The 26870-nt window shown below is 35.6% G+C and overlaps 1 protein-coding gene across 1 annotated transcript; it reads right to left on the reverse strand.

The window, feature by feature from the left end:
- Positions 1 to 26495, reverse strand: Fis1 (Mitochondrial fission 1 protein). The gene is made up of 5 exons (XM_083122589.1): positions 26333 to 26495; positions 19302 to 19511; positions 12877 to 12982; positions 5716 to 5799; positions 1 to 1471 (listed from the first exon to the last, which is right to left on the reverse strand). Exons 1-5 carry the CDS (start codon positions 26420 to 26422, stop codon positions 1446 to 1448), a joined length of 516 nt encoding a protein of 171 aa, XP_082978715.1. The 5' UTR covers positions 26423 to 26495; the 3' UTR covers positions 1 to 1445.
- Positions 26496 to 26870: the final 375 nt, after the last annotated feature.

Here is a 26870-nt window from a genome sequence, read left to right on the forward strand (position 1 = left end):
ACGATCGTCACAGCAGCTGCTTCAAGTGTCTTCCCTGGACGTCCAGACATGTTTATACACGGCATTCCATATTGCGAAAAGTCCGATGTAGTCTCTCCTGTGTGATCTCGTTAATTGCATTCTCGATGTTGTTTCGGAACTCTTGAAGTGATCGTGGTTTGTTTCTGTAGACACAACCTTTAAGGAAACCCCATAAAAAGAAATCCGGAGGTGTCAAATCTGGGGATCTTGGCAGCCACAATCCTTTGGAGATGATTCTGTCACCAAAAAAGGACCCAATTCCTGCCATGGACACGTTGGAAGTATGCCATGTTGCTCCGTCTTCTTGGAAATAACCGCGACGCAGTTATTCATCATCCAGCTGATTCACAAATGTACTGAAGATGTGTAAGTAAACTTGTGTGTTTACTTTATCTTCAAAGAAGATGGGTCCAATGATACGCTGTCGGGAAATTGCACACCAAACTCCCACCTTCAATGGTCCTTTACGGCGTCCAAATTCACGTTGACCCGGTCTGATACGATTCCGATATCCTATATTTATTTACAATGAACACGCGTTCGGGTACGGTGTACTGATCCATCCTCACGATGCAGGGACTCGCGCATCACACTAACCCACACGCAACACTCCCCCTTGGCGCCATCTACAGTCTTTGTTTTGACATGTGCGTTTATGTTCAACGCTGCCTCGTGTTCAGCATGAAACAAGGTACGTGTATTGTGAATTTCATTTTCCTATCTAGGTTTGTTCGGAAATTATCACATTTTTTTCGGGTTCGAAAGCTAGTGGGACACCCGTTATATGTGAAATATAACTATTTTCATGATATTTTCCCTCTTTTTATTTAATTTTCTAATTCGGCATCCTATACGGAACACCCTATATTTCTTTACCTGTCCATTCGAGGTTAAGTGATCATGAACTATAATTCGGTCTTTGTGGGATAAACAGCGACTAGATTCCAATATTTTTGAACTGGAGGACTATAGTGGACAAAAATTGACCGAGGTTCAAAGTTAATACAAAATATTGTATATGGTAATAATTATTTCACTTTATGTCGATAGTCAACATATTTTTCTCTGAAAACTGAGGAGGGGGTAATGTCCTTCGGGTCTGCCTTTAGTATCGCCTTAGCTATGATAGGTGCAGACTTCCGAGAATATTTGTTTTAATTACAATACTTACTTACATGTTACGGTAATTTTTATAACATTAATACATTATTGAATCAACATTGGTTTAATAATTTTTCAATGGGGTTAAATAAAAAAATGTCATGCTAGTTAATGCATCAAGACACTTTTGATATAATTACACTTTAGTTGCAACACACACACTTAAGTGACAAAATACATTCTTCTTATAATACTTAAACATGCTTTTTGATTAAATAACATCACAGAGAGTGCATTGGGGAGCCTTCTCACCTCCTGTACAGTTATTGTTTTCGTGGATCCTTCCTGCCTGCAAATTAAAAAAAAATATATGTATGTCTCCACGTTAATTTGATGTAAATTAGTTCTATTAACAATGTAAAAATGTGGGACTAATTGGAATTCACAAGCTTGCATATTTTCTGTTGCACAACCAAAGAATGATTAAATATGAAGACAAAAAAAAAAGGTATGGCCCTCATAGAATTGTTGCACCATGGAGTTCAGTTTAAGTGTAGTTCTAAGCTTAAGTAATCTAATTATACCAAAATCAAACACAGACACACCCTTGGTATTTGTGGAACAACAACTTAACTTGTATGTAGTACAAGGACTACAGTCCAGTTTCCAGCATGTCATACTTGAAGTTATGACAAGTTGTGCAGGGTTGTTAAAGGTCCAGGAATTTTAAATCAATTCAATTCCGGTCCAAGAGAGAGACAATCAGCAAGTGTAAATGGGTTCTGGACCGTAAAGATACTTTTTATCTGGAAAGTATTTCAATTCTGTCCAGGAACCATTTTCCAGATGAATTTAAATACAGTTCATGAACCTTTTTTCTGGATCAATTTAAATACAGTCCAGGCACCTTTTTTTCCAGATCAGTTTAAATAGGGTCCAAGTTCCATATTAATGAAACAGTATACAACTTAACCGAATTTATATTGTGTGAGGAAAAAGGTTCCAGTCCTGTTACGAAACCCAATAGTACGCATTAGAATGTATGGGTTCATGGATCATTAACAATACCAGGGTTGTTAAAGGTCCAGGAATTTTTATTATAAATTTAATTTCTGTCCGGGAGAGAAAATAAGTGAGTGTAAATGTGTTCTAGACCGTAAAGAACTTTTTTAATGTTTAAAGTATTTCAATTCGGTTGAAGAACCTTTTATCAGGATGATTTTAAATACGGTCCAGGAACTTTTCTCCAGGTCAATTTAAATCCAGTCCAAGTTCCGTATTGAAATGAAGCAATACACAACTTTGACCAATTTAAATTGTACGAGAAAAAAAGTTTCAGTCCCGTTGCAGAACCCAATAGAACCCATTAGAATTTATGGATTCCTGACCTTTAACAACACTGGGCTAAAGTCCAACTAGCATTGTACACTTACATTTGATGAATATTTTGAAGCTGAATATGTTGGTAAATAGGGAAAGAAGCCACAAAGGAAAAAGCAGTACAAATAAATGTGTACACCAGCACATGCACATTCAATGCTAATTAATGTTCTTCTGAACTTTAGTGTTACGAATTTACAACTCCTTTTGCACATGATGAATATAGTAAGTCTATATGAAGACATGCGCATGGCATGTATGTGTATCAGTGTTGATAATTCATGGCTGGAGAAACACTAACAAACTTATTACGCTAAGAAAAATGCTCTGGTTCTGTAGTCCATAAGTATTCCACGTTAAGAGTGCTGTGCAAAACTTTCAACTGTGTCTAGCAAAGGAAGTAGTTACATAATTCGACACCTCACTGGCTGAGTACATGCATTCATGAATATAATGCAATCATTATTCAACCTCATCACTGATGTTAGTCAAAAGTTTCTACTGATGTCATTTGGTGTTATAAGTCCACTTTATGCACAGTAAGGCTAATCGGGACTGGACCAAAAGTTTAAAGTGGAATCCAAACCAATATGAACCTCCACTGGGTATTGAACCCGGGACCCCTTGATTACAAGGCGATGACACTAACACTGTGCCATCGAGGAGGCCCCTCTACTGATGTGAATAGATACAGAGTATATAACTTAATTGCTCCACCGTGGTGGCAGGATGTGTACAGTAAACCGAAAGCATACAGGAAGCGAAAGTGACATGGCAATTATAAACAAGAATTTTCAAAATTAATGTAAAGATACAGAAGACAGTTTTCATCAATAAAGTTAACTCCCTCCTTTATTTATCTCTTTATGTTCATAGATAAATAAATATATATATATAATCTTTTACAGCATGAAGATCATTAAAAATAAGTAAATAAAACTCATCTGCTATGCTGGAACTGTACTTTATTTTGCCTTTTTGCAATCTCGCTACAAATTTACACTAACTTTCACAGGGACACTGGTTTCTTAGAAAACAAAACACAGAGCAAAATATATTAACATCTACTTACAATGTTGGGCATACTGGTATACATAACTATTTCCTATATATTTGCTTCTATTATTGTTGTTTCTTTCACTTCTTGCAACTTATGTTACACCCAAACATTCCTATAGCTTGCAGATTGCATGTGGACACACAGTAGCATCAGATGGCAACACACCTTGACATGTTCAAAATTAGCATGCAATGTTAATTGGACATTATCCATTGCCTAGTGCTTCCATCTATACTTATTCAAACACTAAGTTTCAAAGACAAGAGAAGAGGTGTTCTCCCAAAATGTGATAAAATCACTAGACAATGGTTAATGACCAACATTACATACTAATAATAAAATATTGTCACTAACATTCAGAGAATTAACATAAAAATTCTACCACACCATAAACTCACCCTGAAATTTTCTAATATTTTGTGTTTACTAGGCATTGAAATAGCTAGAAGCATAGATTACAAAATTGTTTTCCACTCTCAATAAAAATACTACAGCTTTTACAAATTTGGAAAATTAGTTTAAAAATTGTCTCGAGACTTTTGTCCAATAAATCTGATTCTGCTGATAGTGTTGGTGGTATTCATATATATTCAATTAATGTTCAGCATTACAAATGTGTGTCTGTGTTGTTAATTAGAATCATGTTTTAGTTTTGCACTGCAAATGTTCATTTTTTATTGTTACAGAACAATTTGAAATACAATTAATTTCTATAGAATAACACAAACAGGCAATTCCAATATAGGTTGTAAGCAAAGCAGGACCAGCAAACCAAAACACTACTTTTTTATATAATAAATAATTTATGCACATTACATGCCAATAGTGTTAACATTTTTATATCATATGCATGGAAAATATGAATGAAAGTCACATGCTGGAGAAATATTATTTACGGTACAAAAACCAGATATTACTTTATTTTCTTGAAACAATCATCCCTGTTCTGAACATATGTAATGTGAAAATGGTAAACGTATTATATATGATAATGATGGGCATGAACACAATTTTAATACTATGTCTTGTATTTAAAACCACCCAAGAAGAACAGTTTACTTGGTCCCTACAGTGAATAGTAATCAATTGTTTTAACCTTCATTAATGTATAAGAACCCAAATATCTATTTCATTTCAAAGTTTAATCACTTCAGGTGCAACTTTAATGTGGTGTTACTTGTAATAAAAGAAAACAAGTATCAAAGTAATAAATAATTGTGAAGTGCCTTCTGAACATATACTGCATGGCGATTCAGTAGCATGAGGTATTTTCAAATATGATTAGACTTGCAATACACGTTTGGTACCAAAAAAACGTTACTCTCAATATAAATGTGATAGAATTTAACGCATTTTTTTTAACAAACCTGCATTGTTGGTATAGTAGTAATGATTTTTCACTAAATTTGTGGCCAATTACAGGACATTAACTTCCAACTGCAGTGGGGGTTTGCAATGGTTATGCAAAAGGGAAAATATTAGGCAATACAAGTGTCATATTTTCACTTATTACCTTCACATTGGTAATGCAAAGTGCATATTTTTCCTTGAAAACCTCGTTCATTTCAAATGACTTTGACACTTAGTCTTACTGATATGTTTTCAAGTTTTATTAAGGCCATTTTTGAAACACAAATATCTATTTTTCAGACATAAATGCTGTTCTACAAAAAAATCAAAATTTCTAAAAAAATAAACATTTATTGCTCAACTCCTAAATTCACTCAGTGTTACTAATGCATCAAGAACTATATTTTGGTATACATCTCACCCTTTTTTTCTTTTTAAAGCTGAAATCAACCAAGAAAGCTTTAAATAAATTACAGACACCTATTTACATGGTAACAATACTCAGTCTTTAACACATGCTATCAAAAGAAACGAGAGATAGCAGGAATGTAAACCACTACATATATCCACAAACACACATCTTGGAAGTAACAATGCCTTCTCTTCTACCATATTGAAGCTGCACATATATTCAAACCACAGAATACAAAGTTTTTTTCCTATGAAGACTGAGCCTGTGATACTGGAGAGCAAAAAGTGTATGCAACTTCACAGTTCTATACCAATTGCCGCATCATTTTATCCTCTTTAACTCTTTTCATATGGAACACACTTTAAGTCACTATTTTCCTACTATCACTTACCCTTAGTCAAGGCAATACCCAGTCCTAGGAGACCACCGATAGCCAAAATAGCTCCACCAGCTAAAGCCATTCCAATAAGGCCTTCTGAAAAAAAACACGAAAGATCTATTATGTAAAATCAATTTTTAGGAGTATTTTTGAGTTCTTCAGTGTAGCATCTGCTGGATATTCTTTTATGGTATTTCTACAATGCCAGAGAGAATTGAATATTGTGAAATATATGTATTTTATTGCACTAAGTATTTGAAAATTCAAAGTACAAGATAATTCCTTATAGTTGATTTGAATCATTACAAATATTTGTTAATGTCAAAACACATATGTTTTCTCCGTTAGCTGATGTGCAGCAGGAGTAATATTAACCCTAGAACGCATATGTGGGGTCTCTCAGATCCCACATAGTATATTAAAGCACCTTCTGACACAATAAATGCGCATCAGTTCTTAGGTGTTCGTGACATCTTACATCTGAATGTGTTCTTATAACGTACGAAATTATAGCCCCGTACCAATAACATTTTTTTTTAATTTTGTTATTTTGTATCATTACCCCATGTTTCCATACGTGGGGTCGTTCAGACCCCAACAAGAAATAATACATTTTTTGTAATGTTAGGCACTATTTCTGTCATAAAAATGCATTTTGCTCTCGTTCAACTCTAGCATCCTGCTTTTACAAGTGCTCCATAGATGGCGCTAATGAATCAACCTCATATCTAGTTCATAATATTCGTCTATATAGCGATATACTACTATTTGGCCGCATTTTTGTAAGAAGAAGAAATACATTTTATTGTCATGTTTCTTCCGGTAGCCCTTTTGCTGTGCATCACCAATATTATTTCCAACTTGTCACCTTTCTTGCTATTTTATGTAATATCAATGATGCATAGGATACTTGAATCATGGCAGATTAGTGTTAGTGTTGAGTGTTGCTTCCTATGAGTGTGATTTGGAGATTTGGAGCTCTTTTCAAGGTATTTGTTTGAATCAGTGACAATGAGTTCTAGAAAAATGAAGAATGAATGTTCTGTGAATCCAGAAGATGGTAATTTTAGTGAATTTGTCTCTGAGTGGCTTCCTGAAGATGGAGTTTTATCCTCTGAAGAAAGTATTCAGGACAGTGATGCAGAAGGATGTGTCGAAAACACCCAGGACATGTGCTCCGAAACATCGAGTTCAGCTGAAAGTGAATTAGATAGTGGTGAGAATGAAACATTTCCTTCGGATTCAGAAGCTGCTGCTTCAACTATTTTGACCGGAAGAGATGGTACAATGTGGTCTTCTGTTCCTAAACCTATTGCACAAACTCGTCAACACAATGTGCTTCACAATGCCCCTGGACCTGCACCAGGAACTATAACTACCACGCCAAAGGACAGATGGGATTATTTTATTACGAAAGAAATATGTGATGAAATATTGTATTGCACAAATCTTGAAGGGAGATGCATCGCTTCACAAAAAGGGAAAACCTGGCAAAATGTTACTACTACTGAGCTAAATGCATTTTTTGGCATTTTATTACTAGCAGGTGTTGAGAAAAACTGGGACGTGGAGACAAGGAAAATATTCCTTGATAAACTCTCAAATCCTATGTACAAAGCTAGCATGTCTGTCAACAGATTTGAAGATATATGTCGAATGATTCGCTTTGATGATAGAAGGACAAGAGAAGCTCGCCTACAATCTGATAAATTGGCTGCTTTTCGGCATGTATGGGACATGTTTATTCAGATGTGCCGACAACGAGTCGTACCGAACGAGTGTGTGACTGTAGATGAACAACTTCATCCTTTTCGTGGACGATGTTCGTTCAAACAGTATAAGTATAAGTACAGCATAAAAATTTTCTGGCTTTGCGATTCATTGATGAGCTATGCTGTTGATGGCAATGTATATATAGGGCGGAAGGAGGGAGAACCTGTACAAAGAAATCTGGGACAATCTATTGTGATGGACTTAGTGAAGTCATTGCACAACTCATCCAGAAATGTCACCTTCGATAACTTTTTCACCACCATTCCTTTAGCTGAGGAACTCCTTCAGAAAGGGCTAACTTCAGTTGGAACGATGCATCTCAACAAACCTCAAATACCAGAAGCAATGAAGCCCAACCGTGAACGAGAAGTTTACTCATCATCGTTTGGGTTCAAGGATGATCTCACATTAGTAAGTTATGTTCCAAAGAAGAATCGGGCTGTTATTTTATTGAGTACCATGCATCATGATGCTGCCATACAGGGATATTCTCAGAAGAAAAACCCGGAAATAATATGTTATTACAATAAAACAAAAGGCGGTGTTGATAAAATGGATCAGATGGTTAGAAATTATTCATGTAAGCGGCAAACTGGCAAACTCGTCGTTTGCCTTTTGCACTGTGGATGAACGTAATGTATATAGCCGCACTGAATGCATTCATTCTCTTTGTGGAGCAAAATCCTTATTACTGCAAGGATGTGAAGAAGAGTAGAAGAAAATTTTTGAAGGGGTTATCAATGCAGCTGATATTACCAAATATGGAGAAACGAGCACAAAACCCAAGTCTCCCCAAGTCGACTGTGGAAGCTTTCTTACGTTGTGATGTGATTGCTGCTCGTTCTGATGACCCCACAGCAACAAAAGGAAAGCGAAAGAGGTGCTTTCTTTGTTCCCGTAATAATGACAGAAAGAGTGCAATTGTTTGCGTTAAGTGTAAAAGAAATGTATGTGGTGAGCATTCTAATGTATTCTGCACTGAATGCAAGTAGAAACTTAGAACTTGCAGCCGTGCGCTAGAGAAAGAAGTGCAGTTTATGCTGTTACATTAGAAGAAAACTGCAATTTTTAGACCGGTGTGTGTCCTGTTGTTGTTGCTCTAATGTCCATTGTATGATTGAACATAAGCAAAATATTTTAGAGATAATTACAAATATTTTTTTGTGAATTTAGATAGAAATCTAACTTCCAAATACACTAATTATGTACTAATGTTGAAAAAAATAACTTTATGGTGCTACTGAAAGAATGTTATGAATTCTGCTGCATCTGACAATAAAGAAGGTTAAATATGTTTTTTATTCTTATTATTTGTTTGTTTGTAAAAGGATGGAAGGTAAATGTTAGAATAGATCTGTTAGAACTTTGTATGGATAGTAATAACTGGATTGGGAGTGCGCCAGACAGAAAGAGGTGAAGGTTTTATGTTGCTTCGGTCATGAAACTTCGGGTTTTGTGATGCCAGAGAGATAGTTAGTCTGTAAAAGTTGTGATAAAATACGTGTGGATATCTCAAAACGACATTAATATGTGCTTTCCATATCTTGTTGTAGAGAAAATATGTATTTGTAATTACTTTTACTGATATATTTTGATGGGGTCTACCAGACCCCACCTATGTAAAGTAGTAAATATTTTTGGGTATGCATCCTAGGGTTAAGGCATGTTCACTGCAACACATGAAAGAAATCATACATATATAGGATGCCAACATACAATACGGGCAAACTTTCACAGTGTGTAAGAACATCAAGATGAACAAAATCTCCTAATAATGTCTTGCTCATTAAGCTCTTGTTTCAACACTGCAAGCATTTGGAAAATAGCAGCCTTTTTTCCCCTGTATGTATGCAGTCATGCAGTACAATTCCACAGTTACCACTGACATTTATATATTTTTTGTTGGAAACTGAAATCAAAGCAAAGGGCAAATCTTTAGACAAATAATATGAAACCTGAATCTCATTGTATCTACAGATATCTGTTTGGTGGTTAAAGGGAGATAGATAATTTATTCTAATGAGTTCAAGTTTCATTTTTCCGCACACTTTTTGTTCACGGTCAATTTCACCACCTGTCTGGTGGCTTTGTCAGGCATGTACTGTCTTGCCGCAGGTGACGTGGTTCCTTTTTCTCCGACTTGTGTTTGTGGTGGTGCTAGTTAACGTGGGCCTTTCATTTTCCACTGTAGCAGTGGACAATGGTTACAGCAGACATGAACTCCTCCACCTCCTAGACATAACCAAAAGAAAAATGAACCAGCCGTGCAACCAAAATGAAAAGAAAATAGAAAAATGGATCAGCCTCCCCTGATATCCAGATCTAACCAAAAAAATCCAAAAAGTTCTAATCAGGCAGTGTCAAGATAGCGGACCAGCCCCATCACCCACCTCTTTCCATAGCCTCACACTTAACCCATTTCAAGTGATACTGCACCAACCCCAAAGCAAGAAGTGGCGTCTACAGGATCACCTGCACTTGTGGAAGCAAATATGTAAGTATGACGAAGCACAGACTAGATGATAGACTCAAGGAGCATGATGCTGACCACCAGCTCAGAAGAAGACCAGGCCATTCCTGCCACCTCATCGACGAAAACCATAGCATAAACTGTGCCAAAATAGTAACGCAAGCAAAATTTACCTCAGAAAGGCTTTCAAAAGAAACCTATGCCATAGTGATCACTAGGGAACGGAACTTTATGTGCTAAAATACTCAGAAATATTTATTTTTTATGTGTCATAAATGTTGAAAATATGTGATAAAAAGAGGAAAATATGTGACAAAAATAAAAAACATTTGGTAACAAAAACAAAATATTACATGCATTTTAATCACCTGAAATCAGTTTGTAAATGCTTACCTCTCAGTGAGCTTTTTTTTTGGAATAGTTGCAGTGGATCACCATAGTTTTTTTCCAAATTCTCCATTGTAAATCTGTGACAGTTATCTCTAAAAAAATCTTATATTGTGAGAAAGATCGCTCCACGTCACAAGAAACAATTCTTGCATATTTGAAGCACGAAATGTCACTAACGCTGAAGTTTTCCAAAGCTTTCTCTTCCTCTACTTCACCTTCCAAAACACGTGCAATTTGGCACAAAGTTTGAAAACCTTGTTTTTCCCCCAAAAATTCTGTCCATTTAGAGATTAGCGCTTGTGCGTTAGATCCAGTGGAGGTAATATTTGCCCCCAATAGGATCGTAGGCGAGGCGCCAGAGTCTACCAGCGAGCGTGTTCAAAGACAAAACAAACGTAGCACTCTCGATATGAAAGAGGTGCGGAGAATAAACATTTTTCCTTCGAGGATTTCGAGGTAGCTGAAGTCAATGAGCGATTTTATGTATTTAAGATGAAAATTCGCAAAATATGTATTTACATATGGAAAACTGGAAAATATGTGTTTTTATGTAAAATAAAATTTGCTGTGTTGACATATAAGGCTATGATCAGAATTTTAGCAAAAACAAGGGTCTCTATCTTATCGCAGAAAATACATTTATTTACCTAAACTTCCGTTCCCTAGTGATCACTCCCTCCAACGTCAACAACAACCCCAGGGCCCTCAATAAAACCTGGCTTCCAGCAATCAGAAATTTTCATACCCACCCAACCAATTCTCCCACTCGACAAAAAACCAAGTATGGACGTTAGCGCCTATAAAAAAGCCCGCCTGCATCCCATGGATGCAAATGACAATACTGACAACAGAGAGCACAAAAATCCTAATGCGTGGCACAAGAAGGAAGTGCTACGCCCACACTGCTACATCAACTGAATCTCATGTAAAAGTTTCCAATAAACAGGGAGGGACTAGGACAGTTGATACCACTATTTTCCGATACTTGCCAACACTTGTATAATTCATTTAAAATATGAAAGGTTAGTTACTGAGTCATATTAAGTCATGACATAACATTCCTTTAATGATCTTCAATAAGTTCCCAAAGTATTTTCATGTAGAATTATGACACTTTCAAGTGTCTTGTGACATTTGGTAAATGTTTTATGTGATATTCTTTCTACACCCAGAGGATGCAAAACAGACATTTCTGAAATCTTGCAAGATTTTTTTAAAGTGTTCCAGTTACACTGAAAAATTGGTGTATTGTAAGTGTCCCTTCTTCAATTTCATGTTAACGCTATACATTCACACACAGTTATTAAAATAATGCTCATTAGCCAAGCTCTGTTTATTCCCTGATGTCCATTATTCTCTGCCATTTGCAATACAAACAAGTAAGAAAATTAAACCCATACCACAGACATCAGTATCGGCTCAGCCCTAGTTAAAAGCCAGTAAGTTTTCATTAATCTATCTTCATAGCATATTGCTTTTGGTATGTTATCCAACAGAAAAATAAGTGAAATCTATGCCACGTGTCTGCATACATACAAGATAAAAATGTCATTTTTTATGGGCCCTAGATTCAAATGGCCACGAAAGTTGAACTTAGAATATCACAGCAGAAGTTGCTGAATGAGTACAATCATGTGCTATGAAATACTAAGAAAATACAAAAAGTTGTGTTTACAATACAGAGCATCCAAGATTTTTAAATAAAAATTTTGCGCAAACATTTTTCATTTAATTCTCTGAAGCAATGGTATGGGCATTTTATTATATTTTGAACAGATTTCACCATAGGGTAAGTGCCCGGCCAATATACAAGATTACAGTTCAAAGGGTTTTATGGGACAACCAGTTACATGAACTACATCCTTTTAATTATCAAATATGGGATAGTATCTACACACTGTATTGTAAGTAGCAATTTATGTATTTTCTTACAAGTGGTATGTTAAATTAAAATCAACATCAGTGTGAAATTTTAAAAAATGAAGCTTGTAGCTCCATGATCAAAATTTCAAATTCATACCTGCAACTACTGCTAATGTCTAGCTATGAATTACATCTTGAAAGTTTATTAGAAATGAGTGTCTTTTTATGTTAGAGATATTAATAAAAAAACCTGTGTAACAAAGAAATGTAGACAACTAATTGATCTGAAAAATATTGGGGGGAAGCTGCAAAAACGCCCAACCTAACAGAAATAAAACTCATTTCTTTTCTAACTACTTCCAACTCTACTTACAATGTTACTATTTTCATGCTTACAGAAAGTTATTATTGTTAGGTTCGAGTGTCTTAGGATTAATAACTCGAACACACACACTGAAATCTCAATGCAGCTAATTTACTTTAAGTACATGAACTACAATTATGCAGAACATGCATTTAATTACTGATGTCAATAATTTCATTGTTTATGCAATAACTTACTCTTCAAATATACTGTCACTTTTATTATACATCACAGTTCTGGTAACTTGTGTGAAACTTCAACGATATTCAATTTCTAGGCTACAACTGTAAAATTTAATTAACTACATAGTTACCTTTTTCCATTCGCTTCTTAATTAGCGTTTCCAAGTTCTGAACCTGCTGATTGCCTGGTTCAATTTGAAGAAACGCTCTTGCAAACTTTAAGGCCTTTGAATATTCCTGGAATAAAATTTTGATATTTTAATTTTATACAATAATATAAAAGTAAAATATAATCTAATAAAAATGCAAAACCATAGCTCAAAACATAGTACAAACATGCTAGTCACAATCATCTACATACAAGTGAACACATTATCCCAATTATTTGAATAAATAATATCCTGATATCCAATTTATCATGAATCTGGCGATGAAAACCTATAACAATGAACGGGGGTTGGTTCGTCATGCTGACCACATGTCCCTGTAACTGGTTGGATGATAACTGGCAGTCAGTAGGTAGGCCTTGGTCATCAAATGCTGTCGCACCACAGGTTAGATCCAACTTATATTTCTTGCCACCTCTCTTTTCATCAGATGCTTAGTTAATATTTATAAAAAGGCTTATTCTAAATTTATTTTAGCAAGAATTTGTCAAGCAGACTTTGGTTTTAGAAATCACTCCATGTTACTTTTTGTTTTAAGACTGTTCAGGGTGTCTACCAAAATAACAAAGCCAAAATTCTTGACTTTTTCTTGACCACCTCTCCCAATTGTTCTTAACATTTATTTAATCGCTTACTACTTAGGTGTAGTTGCAAAATTAAGAAAACATATATTTTTATTCACTGAAAACTGAAGCTGTACTTTAACAAGATATTTAGACTTGATTAAATTATTATTAATGCATATAAAAATTCATGCTTCAAACTTCATCCTGGATGGGAATGGCCACATTACTTAATTAATATCTTTTACAAAACTTCAAGCACACAAAAATGTAATTCTTCAGAAACAAAGTGAACAAATGTTAACAACTCAATACAATTTTTGATTCCGAATATTCAATTTTATCAAATCCCAGTACAGGTAGATAATAATGTAAGTTCACTACAATGTACAAAAAATAGCAAAAAAAATTAACCAAAAGCATAATTTCTTGACTTGTAAACAACCTGATAATTTTAAGATAAAGAAAACAAAATCAACATTAAAAACAATTCAATACATAGTTCATTTTTTTTTAAATTATGTTTTTCATTGGATTCACATTCATTAACCTTCAGCCGATGGTTGGTCCACAGATTTAACAGCATGACATGACAGCAATTAACACATCATTTCTCAGAAACTACTGATGATATTTCAGTTGTTTATTTACATGAACATATGAAGGCATGGCATAAGTATTTGGGGGCAAATGTTCTTCCTTTCTCTGGACAGCCAGGTGTAAGAGTTCGTGCCCTTGCGAACAATCCTACTCCTTGTCAAGCTTTCAGTTCGGATCGATGGGCAAATTTCTGATAGAGTTTCCGGTCAGTTGTGATAAACATTTTCCTTGGCCTTGAGTTTTCTTCTTCTTTTTTAAAAAGAATACTATTTATATTATCATTTTGATACTATGTATTCGCCATTACATAACTTGGGGCAATCAGCGACAAGTGGTGGTTTGCCCAGATTGATGAGTGCTACCGGATGGGAGCAAGCCAAACTTTTAAAACAAAAGAAATTGAAATTCCTCTGTCTGTTGCTTCCAAAAAATTGGTACACATCGACATGTTTACCTTACCGAACAAAAGCCTTGGAAATTCTGAATAAAATGAGCTGTCAGTGGCATTTATAGTGTTATTACAACTTTTTTTTTAAAAAAAAAACGTTTTCCAACATGTTACATTTTGCTTAAAATGGGCCCCGTCTTTGGGGGATTTCCATGCATGACATATATTTTGTCACCCGCCTCGAAAGGGTTAAAAAAAAATCGTACAATGAGAACTAACCATGCTACCATACAAAGTAGAACCTATATGTGAGTGTTTAGTCCGACAGATGCACATCCAAGCCCCTACACATAACTTTGGAGTGGGGAGGGCAGAGTGAGGGGAGGGTTGCCAGCACAGGCTCCAATATGTTTGTTTGAACCTCCACTATAATAATTATATGTTTGTATTACATAACTAGAAAGATCATCGAATATCTAATGCATGAGTTGTATGATTCCACATACATAAATTTGCAAACTTTGAACCAGTACTTGTTATAATGGCATCGTATATCTACCTAGCAGAAATCAGATGCTCTGAGACGAAGCCTGCTGTCAGATCCACTGAGTATGTGTTCTTTCAGTCTACATATTTAACTAGACATTGTCTCCAAGTTTATTCCCATAAGTTTGTACTTTTATACATATAAAATGCAGTATATTTACTTTTTATATCAATGCATAAAGAAATAATAGTATTAGAATTACTCTGGAATCCTGAATGTAGGAATCACTCAAATATTGACTCCTTTTCAAAACAGTATATAGAAACTGTCAGATTGTGCAGTGTGATACTGATCAGTGATATTCTTTATGCCATTGTATATTATTCATATACAAAAGTATGTACTATCAAACATGCTACATTAACGTCTGAACCATTTTTGACAGCTTTATTAAATAATAACGACATTTGTTTCTCCTAGTCCTGTCCCTAGCTATGGTTCTGTAGGAAAGTTTGAGTATAGAGAATTTTTTTTTACTTGGGTGGACATCTGCCACTTGGTACATTTACCTGCTATGACCTCATCAAAGATGATGGGTGACCACTCAATCACAAAACTGCTCATATCTCTGTCAATACTTAACCAATTTTGATGGAAATTGAGTCAGTATGCTGTAATTTCTATTTAGAAGGTGAACGAAAATGATTTATTGTTTTTCTAGTTTTCTTTCGCATAAAAAGATACTTTCACTTAATATACATTGCAATAAATTCAATATTACTCTTGAGTTTGTTTTTTAAGTCCACTTTATGCACAGAAAGGCTCATCGGGACTCAACCTACAGTTTATGTGTCTCCACCGAGGATTGAACCGGACCCCTTCATTAAAGGCGATGATTGTATGGTTTGGTTTATTTTAGTTCACTTTTCTGTCACTTTTGGCTAATGACTAAGATGAGGATGAATGACGATATGATGATAATGATGGAGGGAGCTCGCAAAGAACACCTATGCGCAAACTGGGATTTATACCCAGAACACCTAGCGTCATCGCATACTGTGCTAAAAGGTGACACCTTTACCACTGTGTTAATAATCATAATGCAATGATGACATGATTAAAAAGTGGTTTTAAACTACCATCAACATTAATATTTACCAAGCGTGATTATATTGCAATTTCAGATTTTATCTAATAAAATCTCCTGACACTGCCACATCTACAAAAGGAGCAACAGGTTCATTTATGTTGCCACCAGTCCCATACACAGGCCGAAATCTCAGGAACTGAATTATTACACTTCTCCCCAAGGAGAGTTGAACCTGTGAACATGCCATACTGCAGCGGGACCCCAAAGCATGACGCCTTAGACCGTATGGCCACTGCAAGACAATTGCAGTTATTTTTTAAAAATAAAATTATTTGTGCTTGAATATGTAATAAATATTCCATGGAGTTGCATTAGTTGGCATGGTAATGGTGACTTACTGATAATACACATTACAAAGACTTTTCTTAATTTATTACAATGTCAACATAGAGTGACAATGATTATATTTATGATTTCTTTTAATTTGCTTTATTTTACTTCGACTTTTGTGTCACTTTTGGTTGATTACTGAAGATAAGGATGAGTGATGATATGATGAAATTGATGAATGGGCACTCACAAACATCAATGCCCAGGCTGGGATTCAAACCCGGGACCCCTGGCGTTAGATTGATTAATTGATTGATTTGTTGTTTTACAAGTCCACTTTATGCACAGTAAGGCTAATCGGGACTGGACCTACAGCTTAAAGTGGGATCCGAACCACTTGTGCCTCCACCGGGTATCGAACCCGGGACCCCTTGATTACAAGGAGACGACGCTACCACTGCACCATCGGGGAGGCCCCCCTGGCATTGGAGCACAATGTGCTAACCACTCCGCCTTGGGGGCCGGCGATTATATTTATGACTATTGGAGAAAACGAACTGAATGAATTTTGAAACTACAATGTATATTTACATAAATATGTATATCAGGTTGTCCAGTTTGAAATCATCCCTACAAAAAAATCTTTGTCTTCCCCTGTTTGACCGCTATTCAGCTTGTGACAGTAGGACATATAAAGGGTGTTTCATAAAGTGCGCGGTTTTTGAAAATGCAATAACTGAGCCAAAATTGCATGAAAGTTGACATTTTGTTTTTTATTATTTTACACATGCATTACGATTTAATAATTTAAAAGTGAAAAATGTCCGGCATAAGCCCGTATGCGATTTAAGAGTGAAAAATGATGTCTGGCATATGTCCACCTCAGTTTCGTAAGCAGGCAGGCAGTAACTCGATCTGTGAAGTTCACCATGACACTTGTGCAGACGTCTCTGTCAATTGAACCAATTACCTGCTGGATTTCTATCTCCAATTCGGGGATTGTTTGAGGTTTGTTCATGTACACTTGTGACTTCACATAACCCCATAAAAAGAAATCACATGGGGTGAGGTCACCCCTGGTCACCACGAAGTGAGATCACGCGGTCAGGAAACTTTTCTTGCAGTAAGGTTATTGTCTCGTTGGATGTGTGACAGGTAGCCCCGTCCTGCCGAAACCACATACTCACGGTATCCAGTTCATCCAGAGCAGGCCACACAAAATTTTGGATCATGTCCCGATAACGAGGACCGTTTACCATAACTGCATTTTCGTTCCCATCTTCAAAAACCAAGGGGCCATCACACCTCCTGACCAAAATCTCAAACAATCACCGAATTGAAGATAGAAATCCAACAGGTAATTGGTTCAATCGACAGAGATGTCTGCACAAGTCATGGTGAACTTCACAGATCGAGTTACTGCCTGCTTACAAAACGGAGGTGGACATATGCCAAACATCATTTTTTACTTTTAAATCGCATAAGGGCATATGCCGGACACTTTTAACTTTTAAATTATTAAATCGTAGTGATTGCGTAAAATAATAAAAAACAAAATGTCAACTTTCCTGCAATTTTGACTGTGTTATTGCATTTTCAAAAACTGTGCACTTTATGAAACACCCTTTATATGGGCATGTGCTATGTCAAAGTGCCCCTAAATTTTTATTTTTAAAATTAAATTTATCTTCATTTTATATTGTGAGCCAGCAATCTAAAATTGCCATTTGGATAGAAATTCAAGTATTATACATAATTAAGTTAGAATACATTTTACATATTGTTCATTTATTTTAACTTTTTGATTTGCTTTTCTTTTCTATTGTATGCCACCCGTAACACCAAAAATCCATTAATATATCCTCTAACTATTACATTTCCCCTTCAACTCCAGTAGAATTTTCAAAGGTCAAATAACTTCTCTATTTGTATTAAATAATTCATTTTTCATGAATTGAAAATTCACAGAAATTAAAATAAATTTCTTTAATTAAGTAAAGAGCCAGTGTTTTATTTGTCCCACCTGCCTGTGATGCAAAATTGTTCACTGATAGTTATAAATCTGGGAAAGTTTCTATGGATAGTTATATTTAAGCAACAGTGTATACTTTCATAATTCATTGCAGAAACTGTAAGAAAAATAATTCATTGCACAGAAACTGTAAGAAAAATGTTACTTAACTATCAGTAGAATACTTACTTTAATGTCAAAAAATATAGTCTGTGCATCCCACCCGTAACAATGGAATGACCTACATCTATAAACAGGATATTCAAAAAAAAAAAAAAATAATGAAGTTTACCTAGCATACTGCTACCCTAGTATGCTTGTCTTTTTCTAAGTACTCCACAATACAAGTTGTTCAAGATTAATAGGCCTATCAAACGGCATGTCATTCGACACTCCTTCCCATTTAAAATTCTTGAGATTGCCTCAGTGCACCTGCTAGCAAGGAACCCGTAAAGTTTGAAACACAACCTTTCATTGCATCCCTCAGTCTTCATGTAGTGGCACTCAAAATTTCAAGAGTGAATTATCATTTTCAACAATATTAGTCCGTTACAGAATCACCTTGCATATAATAAGTGTTTGTAGACACCCTATCTGTCTACTTCTAACACCTGTCCTCGCAGCTAGTAATGTGCAGCAGTTGATCTGGTCCCAGACAACAGCTGCTTCAGGTAGGTAATGGATCACATTGAAGACCTCTAACAATTACCCTGCATTACCCATCATATCAATTATTAACTAAAGTATCTTCAGTAGGCCTATACCTTAGATTGGTATCTGTAAATTTCACATCAATGCATAGCTAAGAAAAATAAGTGCTAATATTTTCTTCAAATTAAGATTCACATTTAAAACACACATAGAAATGATGTTTTTCACATAAAAAATCAAAACATGAGTGAATAAATAAGTTCACTTACTTTCAATCTAGCATTTCCTATTGCCAGGTAATACAAATAATCTCTCTTTCCTTCAGCATCTACATTCTGAAACAGTTCTTCTAACAGAATTATTCCTTTCCTAATATCTGCTGGGTAGCGGCTCCGAACTAAGCACCAGGCATATTCAAATTGTGCCTTTGGGGCAACGTTTCCCTTGTACAGTTGCTCATGGTACACTTGTTCAAACTTCTGAAATTATATCAAAACAACATATTAGATAAGTAAAAATCAATTCCAAAGCTCAATATAGAATGAAATTATCTTGTACATCCTTAATCCAAGATCCCTTGCTTGCTTGAGTCACATGGTTAGTTGAAGGTGAGTATGGTGTTCATCTTTGCTTTTTAAGGCATATTTCACCGCATTGTATTTTTTTAAAAAATATTTGTTGTACTTCTAGTGATCTGTTTATTATATCCTTTCTTCCTTATTACATACTTGCTTCAAAATGTTTAATTTTTTTCAAACAGCGTAATACATGGTGGAAGCAAATAATTCTGAGCTAACAAAAAACACATGTTCCACAAAGCTGATCTGAAGTACTCTTGGGCAGTTCAATCTGTTCCCCAAAACTGATATAATATAAAATCAGTTCGACACTTTTCATATTTTATATTAACATGTCAAAAACATAAAGGAAAGAAACTTCACTATACTTATTAACTAAATAATGCACTCGATTTGTGCATTAACAAAATTGTACACAATTAAACGTAATCGATCGCAGGTGAGCTCTGGGCTCAATGATCTCTCTCATACTGTTTATAGACATAACAATGTTATCAGGTCACTTGAGAATGTCTAAAAGTCTGCTGGAGAGCACCACAGGCCAATATTTTAAATACTGTTAAAATGGCAGTTAATTAAAACTGAGAGTGAACATGGCACTCACCCAAAACCGATCGCAAGTTAAAAAATATTTTTGGTGATGTACACTGATTTACGAAGAACAGACTTGTGTTCAAAACTTAGTGGACATCTTTCACCAATCGAACAGTATAAGTTATTCAATATTCATAAATTGTCACTGTCAGTAATGGGCAGGCATGATATAAGAGGGACATTGTATGCTAGTAATTATTAACAGTAGCATGCAAAATAGAACAATTTAAGTAACTTCAAGGGCCAAGTTCCGATTGCTTAATTCCTATTTCATCATGGTACACAGTCATTTTCTTCATTGTTCGATTTCCATTTATGTCTGTTAACACATACTTCAGAGTTCTAATGATTACTCATTGAATGTTTGCTTGAGAATAGTTTTTCACTTCCGTACACTCCTAAATGATTCTTCTCTTGCAACCAGTCATTTTTTTATCTTGGTTAAGGACTGCTGCTGCTGCCATCTACGTCATGTGTGTGATGCGAAGGGGTTTCTTAGATAGGTTAAGTGAGTCAGGTTTAGGGCTCTTAGTATTCAAATAATGTGTCTAATGCTTTTGTGGTGAAGTTAGGTAGACCAGATTTAGGGCTCTTATTGTAACAATAATTTCCCTAAATGCTATCAACGTATGTTGGTGGTGGTCTTAAGCACGACACTGCCTTCAAGCCTTGTGTCGACAGTAGTCTGTGAAATGCCTTGTTAATGGAAAGCAGGGATATTTGTGTAAGGTACCTTTTACAACTTCTTTTCCAGGAGAAACTGGAATTTTTGCAAAAACAGCAAACAGTGCTAATTACTTTCGAAAAGCTTGAAATTTACTTTCACAATCATTTCCACTATTCTGTGACACTTTCTTTCTTTTATGAACAAAAAATACCTTGTCAATAGGAAGAACGGATGATTGCACAAGGTACTTTTTACACATTTTTAGCAACCATGGGCCAAGAAATTTCCATCTTCCTTAAAGTAATGTGCAGTATTTGGATTTCAAAAACAAGTTATTTATGTTGGAAAACAAAATACCTTACGCAAGTATGCATGCTCGTTGCAGAAACGATAGTAATTATCATAGACTAGTAGGAATGAATGCAGAAGTAATGAAGAAACTTTTTTTTAGGATATTTAAGGATATTGTTTTAATGCTAAGAGAACTAAACCTTACCCACCTAACCTAACTATGAAAGCATTCATTCGTAATAAAATGATCTTCCCCAGATGTTAACTGCTGCAAATACTGTACTTTTTGCAGATGACACAAATATTATAAAAAAATGCTAAACATTTGGGCTTAAGGTCTAACTTTGATATAATAAACAAAGAATTAACTACTTGGTTAAACAGTAACAAACTGTTTCTAAACGTAAGTAAGACTAACTACATGAATTTTACACCCACCAAGAAAACTGAAAATCTAATAGTAACTCTTAATAGTGAAGCTGTCAATACCAAATTTTGGGTGTGTGGATTGATCAATACTTGTCATGGAATGTACATATTGATAACCTAACCAAAAAATTAAGGAAATTAAGTTTTATGATGGGGGTCTTAAAAAACGTGTTATTTCTAAAAGACCAAAGAATGGTTAATTTTGGCCAAATACATCCAGTGCTGACATATAGTCTCTGTTGTGGGTAAGTTCATCTAAATTTCAAAATTTATTTATTTGGCAAAAAAGAATTTTAAAAATCAATAAAAATGTTTCACTCTGCCAAAACAAAAGACATTTTCAAAGAATTATAAATATTACCATTGCCTTCCATGTAAATACTGCAAACCTTCTGTTTCAGTAATAGAAACTTCAACATGTTTTCCAAAAATCAAGACATAGGTACATGACCATAACACTTGAGGCCAAAATAAAATGCATTTAAATTCAGTTTGCATGACAAACACAAAGTTCCATAGGTTGGTTGGTTAAGTTGGTGTTTTAAGTCCACTTTATGCACAGTAAGGCTAAGTGGGACTGGACCTACAGTTTCCTTTTTAAAGTGGGATCCGAACCACCATGTGCCTCTTATCGGGTATCGAACCCAGGACGACTCGATTACAAGGCAACGACGATACCACTGTGCCATAGGGAAGCCTCTACAAGTTTCATAGGATACCAAGGTTTTAAGATGTATAATAAAGTACCACAAGAAATAAGAAGCTATAATATGAAGAACTTTAAAAAAGCAATAAGCAAAATATTGATGTCAAACCTATTTTATGATGTAAGAGAGATCCTAATGTTTAAATTCTACCGGACATTGGAATCATGGATTTTAATATGAAAAGATAAAAAAAGGTAAAGTGTTCCCCTGTGCTTAGCACCACGCCATGAAGGTGTATAGGGGGTGCGGGGGTAACGCCCCACACTTTCTTGATCCGGTCGTGAGTTTATAATTTATATACTTATTTATAAGAATGACCTGTTCAATATCATTGTACATTTTGTACTATAGATGATCAAAGAAACGGAATAAATCTAATCTAATCTACTAAATGAATGGCAGTTAGCAAGTACAGAATTATACAGAAGTATATGGAAGTGAAAAACCAGTGTCAAGGAAACACGTAGTAAGTAATCGCTAGGGCTAGGATTTTGATGACCTAAAAATTTGTAAAAAATGCCCTTAAAAAGATGCATTTATGACCTAAAAATGACTTTAAAAATGACCTAAAAACAGTTAAAAATTCCAAAGTAAAATTTTATTTGCACTTCAAATTACAGCAACTCTAGTATGCAACTTTTGACAAATTATGAGAGGTTACTGTTCAGTTTTGAGTTGCAGTGTGTAACAAATATTTTCTGTAAAATTTCAAAAAGAAATGAATGACGATTGTCAGCTAGCACACTTTTATACATAGAAAAGCTCCTTTCAATATCAACAGAGGTAATAGGGGCATATTTAAAACATACAATGTCACTTGGTTCTAATTCAGTTTCAGAGTCTGCCAATTAAAACGTTTTCCCACACAATACGTCACGAATAGAACATATTATTGTGTATCCTGCATTTTTCCCTAGCACTTTCTGCATCTTTTCTCTCACTTGTATTCCAACAGTACCTGGAACTGCTTCCAAATTATCCTGAACTTTGTTAAGGACATTAACTTGATCAACCAATGTAGCTCCAGATGTCTCGAGTGAAGTTATGGCAGAAGGTAGGAAGCCAAAGTTGGACTTTATATAGCATAATTTTCCCTCCATTTCGGGATCAGCCAAGAGTTCCTGTGCTTGTCTTATACACAATGCTTCACTGCTGTCGAACGAGGTTACAACTTCTTTCACAACTTTATAATTTTCACAATAGTAACCACAAGCCTCTAACCATGTACCCCATCTAGTAAGAATAGGAGCTGGTGGCAAAGGCACATCAGGTGCATGAGACCTAAAAGCTAACACTCGTGATGGGGACTTGAGGAAAATCTTCTTAATGTTTGCAATCAGTTGGTCTACATCAGGAAAGTGACTACGCAGTTCTTCAGCAATACGGTGACACGCATGTGCAAGACATGTTACATGTACCATTTTCGAGTACAGACCATTCAGAGAATTCCCTGCTTTAACCATGTACGGTGCCGCATCTGTTACGAAAAGCAACACCTTGTCATATTGAATGCCGTCGGGCCACAATAACTGCATCGCATTATTGAAAACTTTGCTGATCGTTGAATAATTCACTTTTTCTAGACATTCACAATTTATTAGAAACACTTGAGTAGACTCTGATTCCTGCATCGTATCAATCACTACATTTGCAATGTACCGTCCGAGTGAGTCGGTACTTTCGTCAATTGACACCCATATTTTTTTACCATGAATTTTCTGCTGAATTTGATCCATTGTTTGGTTGTAGCATTTCTTGACATAATTTTTCCTTAGCGTGGAAGAATCTGGTATCTATTTCCCAGTATGTTTTTCCAAAAATGCTCGAAGTTTAGGATTATTTAGTTTACTTAGAGGAATGTCAGCAGAAATAAAAGCGTCGCACAGTTCTTCAGAAATAACAGAGGATTTGGAGGAACACTCACCCATTAACAATTGCACCGTCCTCTTCTGATCTTGAATTTGCTTCAGAGCTGCCTTGTGTTTCTCGCGGTTGACATGTTGCTCCACCGTGAATTTCTTTTCCGCAGCAACTCTTACACCACAAAGCTGACAGAATAATGCTGATCCGTCCGTACTGAACGTATTTTCACCATACTGGGACACAAACTGTTTTAATTTGTACTGTGTACTTTGCTTGGTTTTTGGCATCTTGTCCAATGCTTCGAAAACCTGCTCTACTGAACACTGCAATAAAGTAAATTCTCGCAATAAACAGGAACTTCGACAATGGCCAGATCACATGTTCCATCCATTCACTTTCAAGGAACACAACAATTGGTCTGAGCAGATTAGATGATAAGATTAGGCAGGGCAACGACTTTCTTCTCCTGGGGCAAAATTGCGAGCTGTTTTGAACTTCTAACAATAGAATTTCATTGTAAGGAAATCGTTATATTCATGTTGTTTATTTTCTTCTGAGACGGATGGAAGGTAGCTGCGGTTTCATATATTTTAAATTGTCCAGGGAAGATATGAAAAAATAGGATATTTATTCATCTTAATCCTTTCACGTTAATGCTGCCCATGCACTTGCAGCGTACAAGTGCTCTGGAAAACTAAGAAAATAAAAAAAATGACCAAAAATGCCAAAAAATTATTTATACAACCCATAATGGCAAAAAATGCAAAAAAATGCCCCAACAAATAGTGCTTAAAAGTTTCAGCACGACATGAAACACACAAATATTAAAAGATTTGGGTTTCTTATTCACCAGAAAAAAAGATGCAATTTCATCAAAATCCTAGCCCTAGTAATCGCTATCGAAATCGAACCACATAAAAAATTGCGGTACTAGTTTACTATCCTTCGGACACATTTATTTATTTTTACAGAAGAAACTACTTACTGTAATAAGTTCCTGTAGCATTGTTGAACATCGGGAAGGTGTTTTGTGTGATGTGGGAATGTTTCATAGCTGAAATTCATGTTGTTCGCTGAAAATGAATTCTCCGACGGAGAATAGCGTTTGGCACGTACACCTTCACGCTTCATCTTCTTCTCGTCGTGATTGTGCTTTGTTCATGTACATTGGGTATCCAGCGTTTCGAACTGTCTGCGTTTGCAACGAGAGTTAGAAGGATGAAATGAGCGTTAGAAGGATGGCGTGTCGCTAGCCCCACGAACCATTGGTGCGTGGTTAGGTTAGGAAACATAGTTAAAATTTGGTGTCGTGGTAGTATCAGGAATATATATATTTGGTTGTGAAACAAAAAAATTCGCGAAAATCGACAGTTTCCATTCTGAAAACTAATGCCTTATTTTCGCTTATTTTGCAATTTCTAGATGTTTCCCACTTATTCCAGGACGGATAGCCCCAAAAACGATTCACAGATAGAGCCACGAAAGATTACAATTTTCTTCGTAAAAGAATGCGAACAAAAAATGAAAAAGAAATAGATCTGATTAACTTTGTTCACGGGCATTTCTTGGGTTCCGAAGGTTGAAACGCTGCATAACAATTGAAAATCGAGGAAAGACAAGCCCGACGCGTCATTATGTAGGAAGGTGTACACGCCATCTAATCTGTGCCATATTGTGTGTGAGGCAAGCGGAAAGGCCTACCAGAAAGACGTACTGGTAATGTGAAAAATTGCTCTTACTTTCATCAAAACAACGTTGATACACCTTCAGGAATGGTCCGCGAAGCAGATACGTAAATAAGAATGTCAAAAATTGACGAAACGAAAAAATTAGAGGTGTCCGAAGGATAGTAAATTTTTACCATGGCATACGTAGCATGATAAAATCGCAATAAAACGTAAGGAACTTGGGCCAAAATTTCTACTGAATTACCGTTCCCTGGGCATACGCACGTTTTTTTGTTGTTTTTTTAAATCCGAAAACTTGCAGCGATGGGTTAAATTTCTAATGTTTTACGTGTTCTTCACTAGAACGTAAAAGTAGTTTCACATCCTCTTCCGAAAGAATTTAATTTACGATAGGGCTTCATTAAAAATGTGTGCAATATTTATATCACACCAATACATTACCTGGAAAATAAAAATGACATAAATATTGGATAATGAACAAACCTTTAAATCTTCTGTCGACACAACTTCGTCCAACACATCTTCCATGATTATTTTGTTCTGCTTACAATGCTGCCAGACACACTGAATCATAAATAACCAACCATAACACTAACAGAACGAACAGAACCCGACATTTGGTTCATCATGACCTAAGTAGTAATCTGTGATCATGACTAATTTCAGCCATTGCGTCATGCATATGACGAAATGTAGTGCTTTCTGGAGAGCCACGTGATACTTTACACGAAGGTACTGTCATAGAATATTCTATGCTGCTGTGTCGAGTCAAATCAGAAAAACGCAATACTTGGAAATATCAACAAACTGATTGTTCCTCTGCCTCTTATTGCGAGGCACTGGCGTACGCAGAGGGGAGCTGAAGGCTACAGCCCACCCGGAATTTTTAGAAAATAAATATTTCAAGTGAAGGCAGTAACGAAGTGGGAAAGAAACCCTTAAAATGACCCCCGATAACCATTTTTGTATTTGATTAACTGGCAAGTCACCATTAAACACAGGGACGGCGACAGGGGTGGGC

The sequence above is a fragment of the Lepisma saccharinum genome, chromosome 5 (genome assembly GCF_977018435.1).
Source record: "Lepisma saccharinum chromosome 5, izLepSacc3.1, whole genome shotgun sequence".
Taxonomy (NCBI): Eukaryota; Metazoa; Arthropoda; class Insecta; order Zygentoma; family Lepismatidae; genus Lepisma; species Lepisma saccharinum.

Coding starts and splice junctions, on each gene's coding strand:
- Fis1 (XM_083122589.1), bottom strand. CDS start 26,422: ATGATTCAGTGTGTCTGGCAGCATTGTAAGCAGAACAAAATAATCATG. Junction 12,983..19,301: donor TAGGAAATGCTAGATTGAAA/GTAAGTGAACTT, acceptor ATTTTATTCCAG/GAATATTCAAAGGCCTTAAA. Junction 1,472..5,715: donor GGGTATTGCCTTGACTAAGG/GTAAGTGATAGT, acceptor TTTAATTTGCAG/GCAGGAAGGATCCACGAAAA.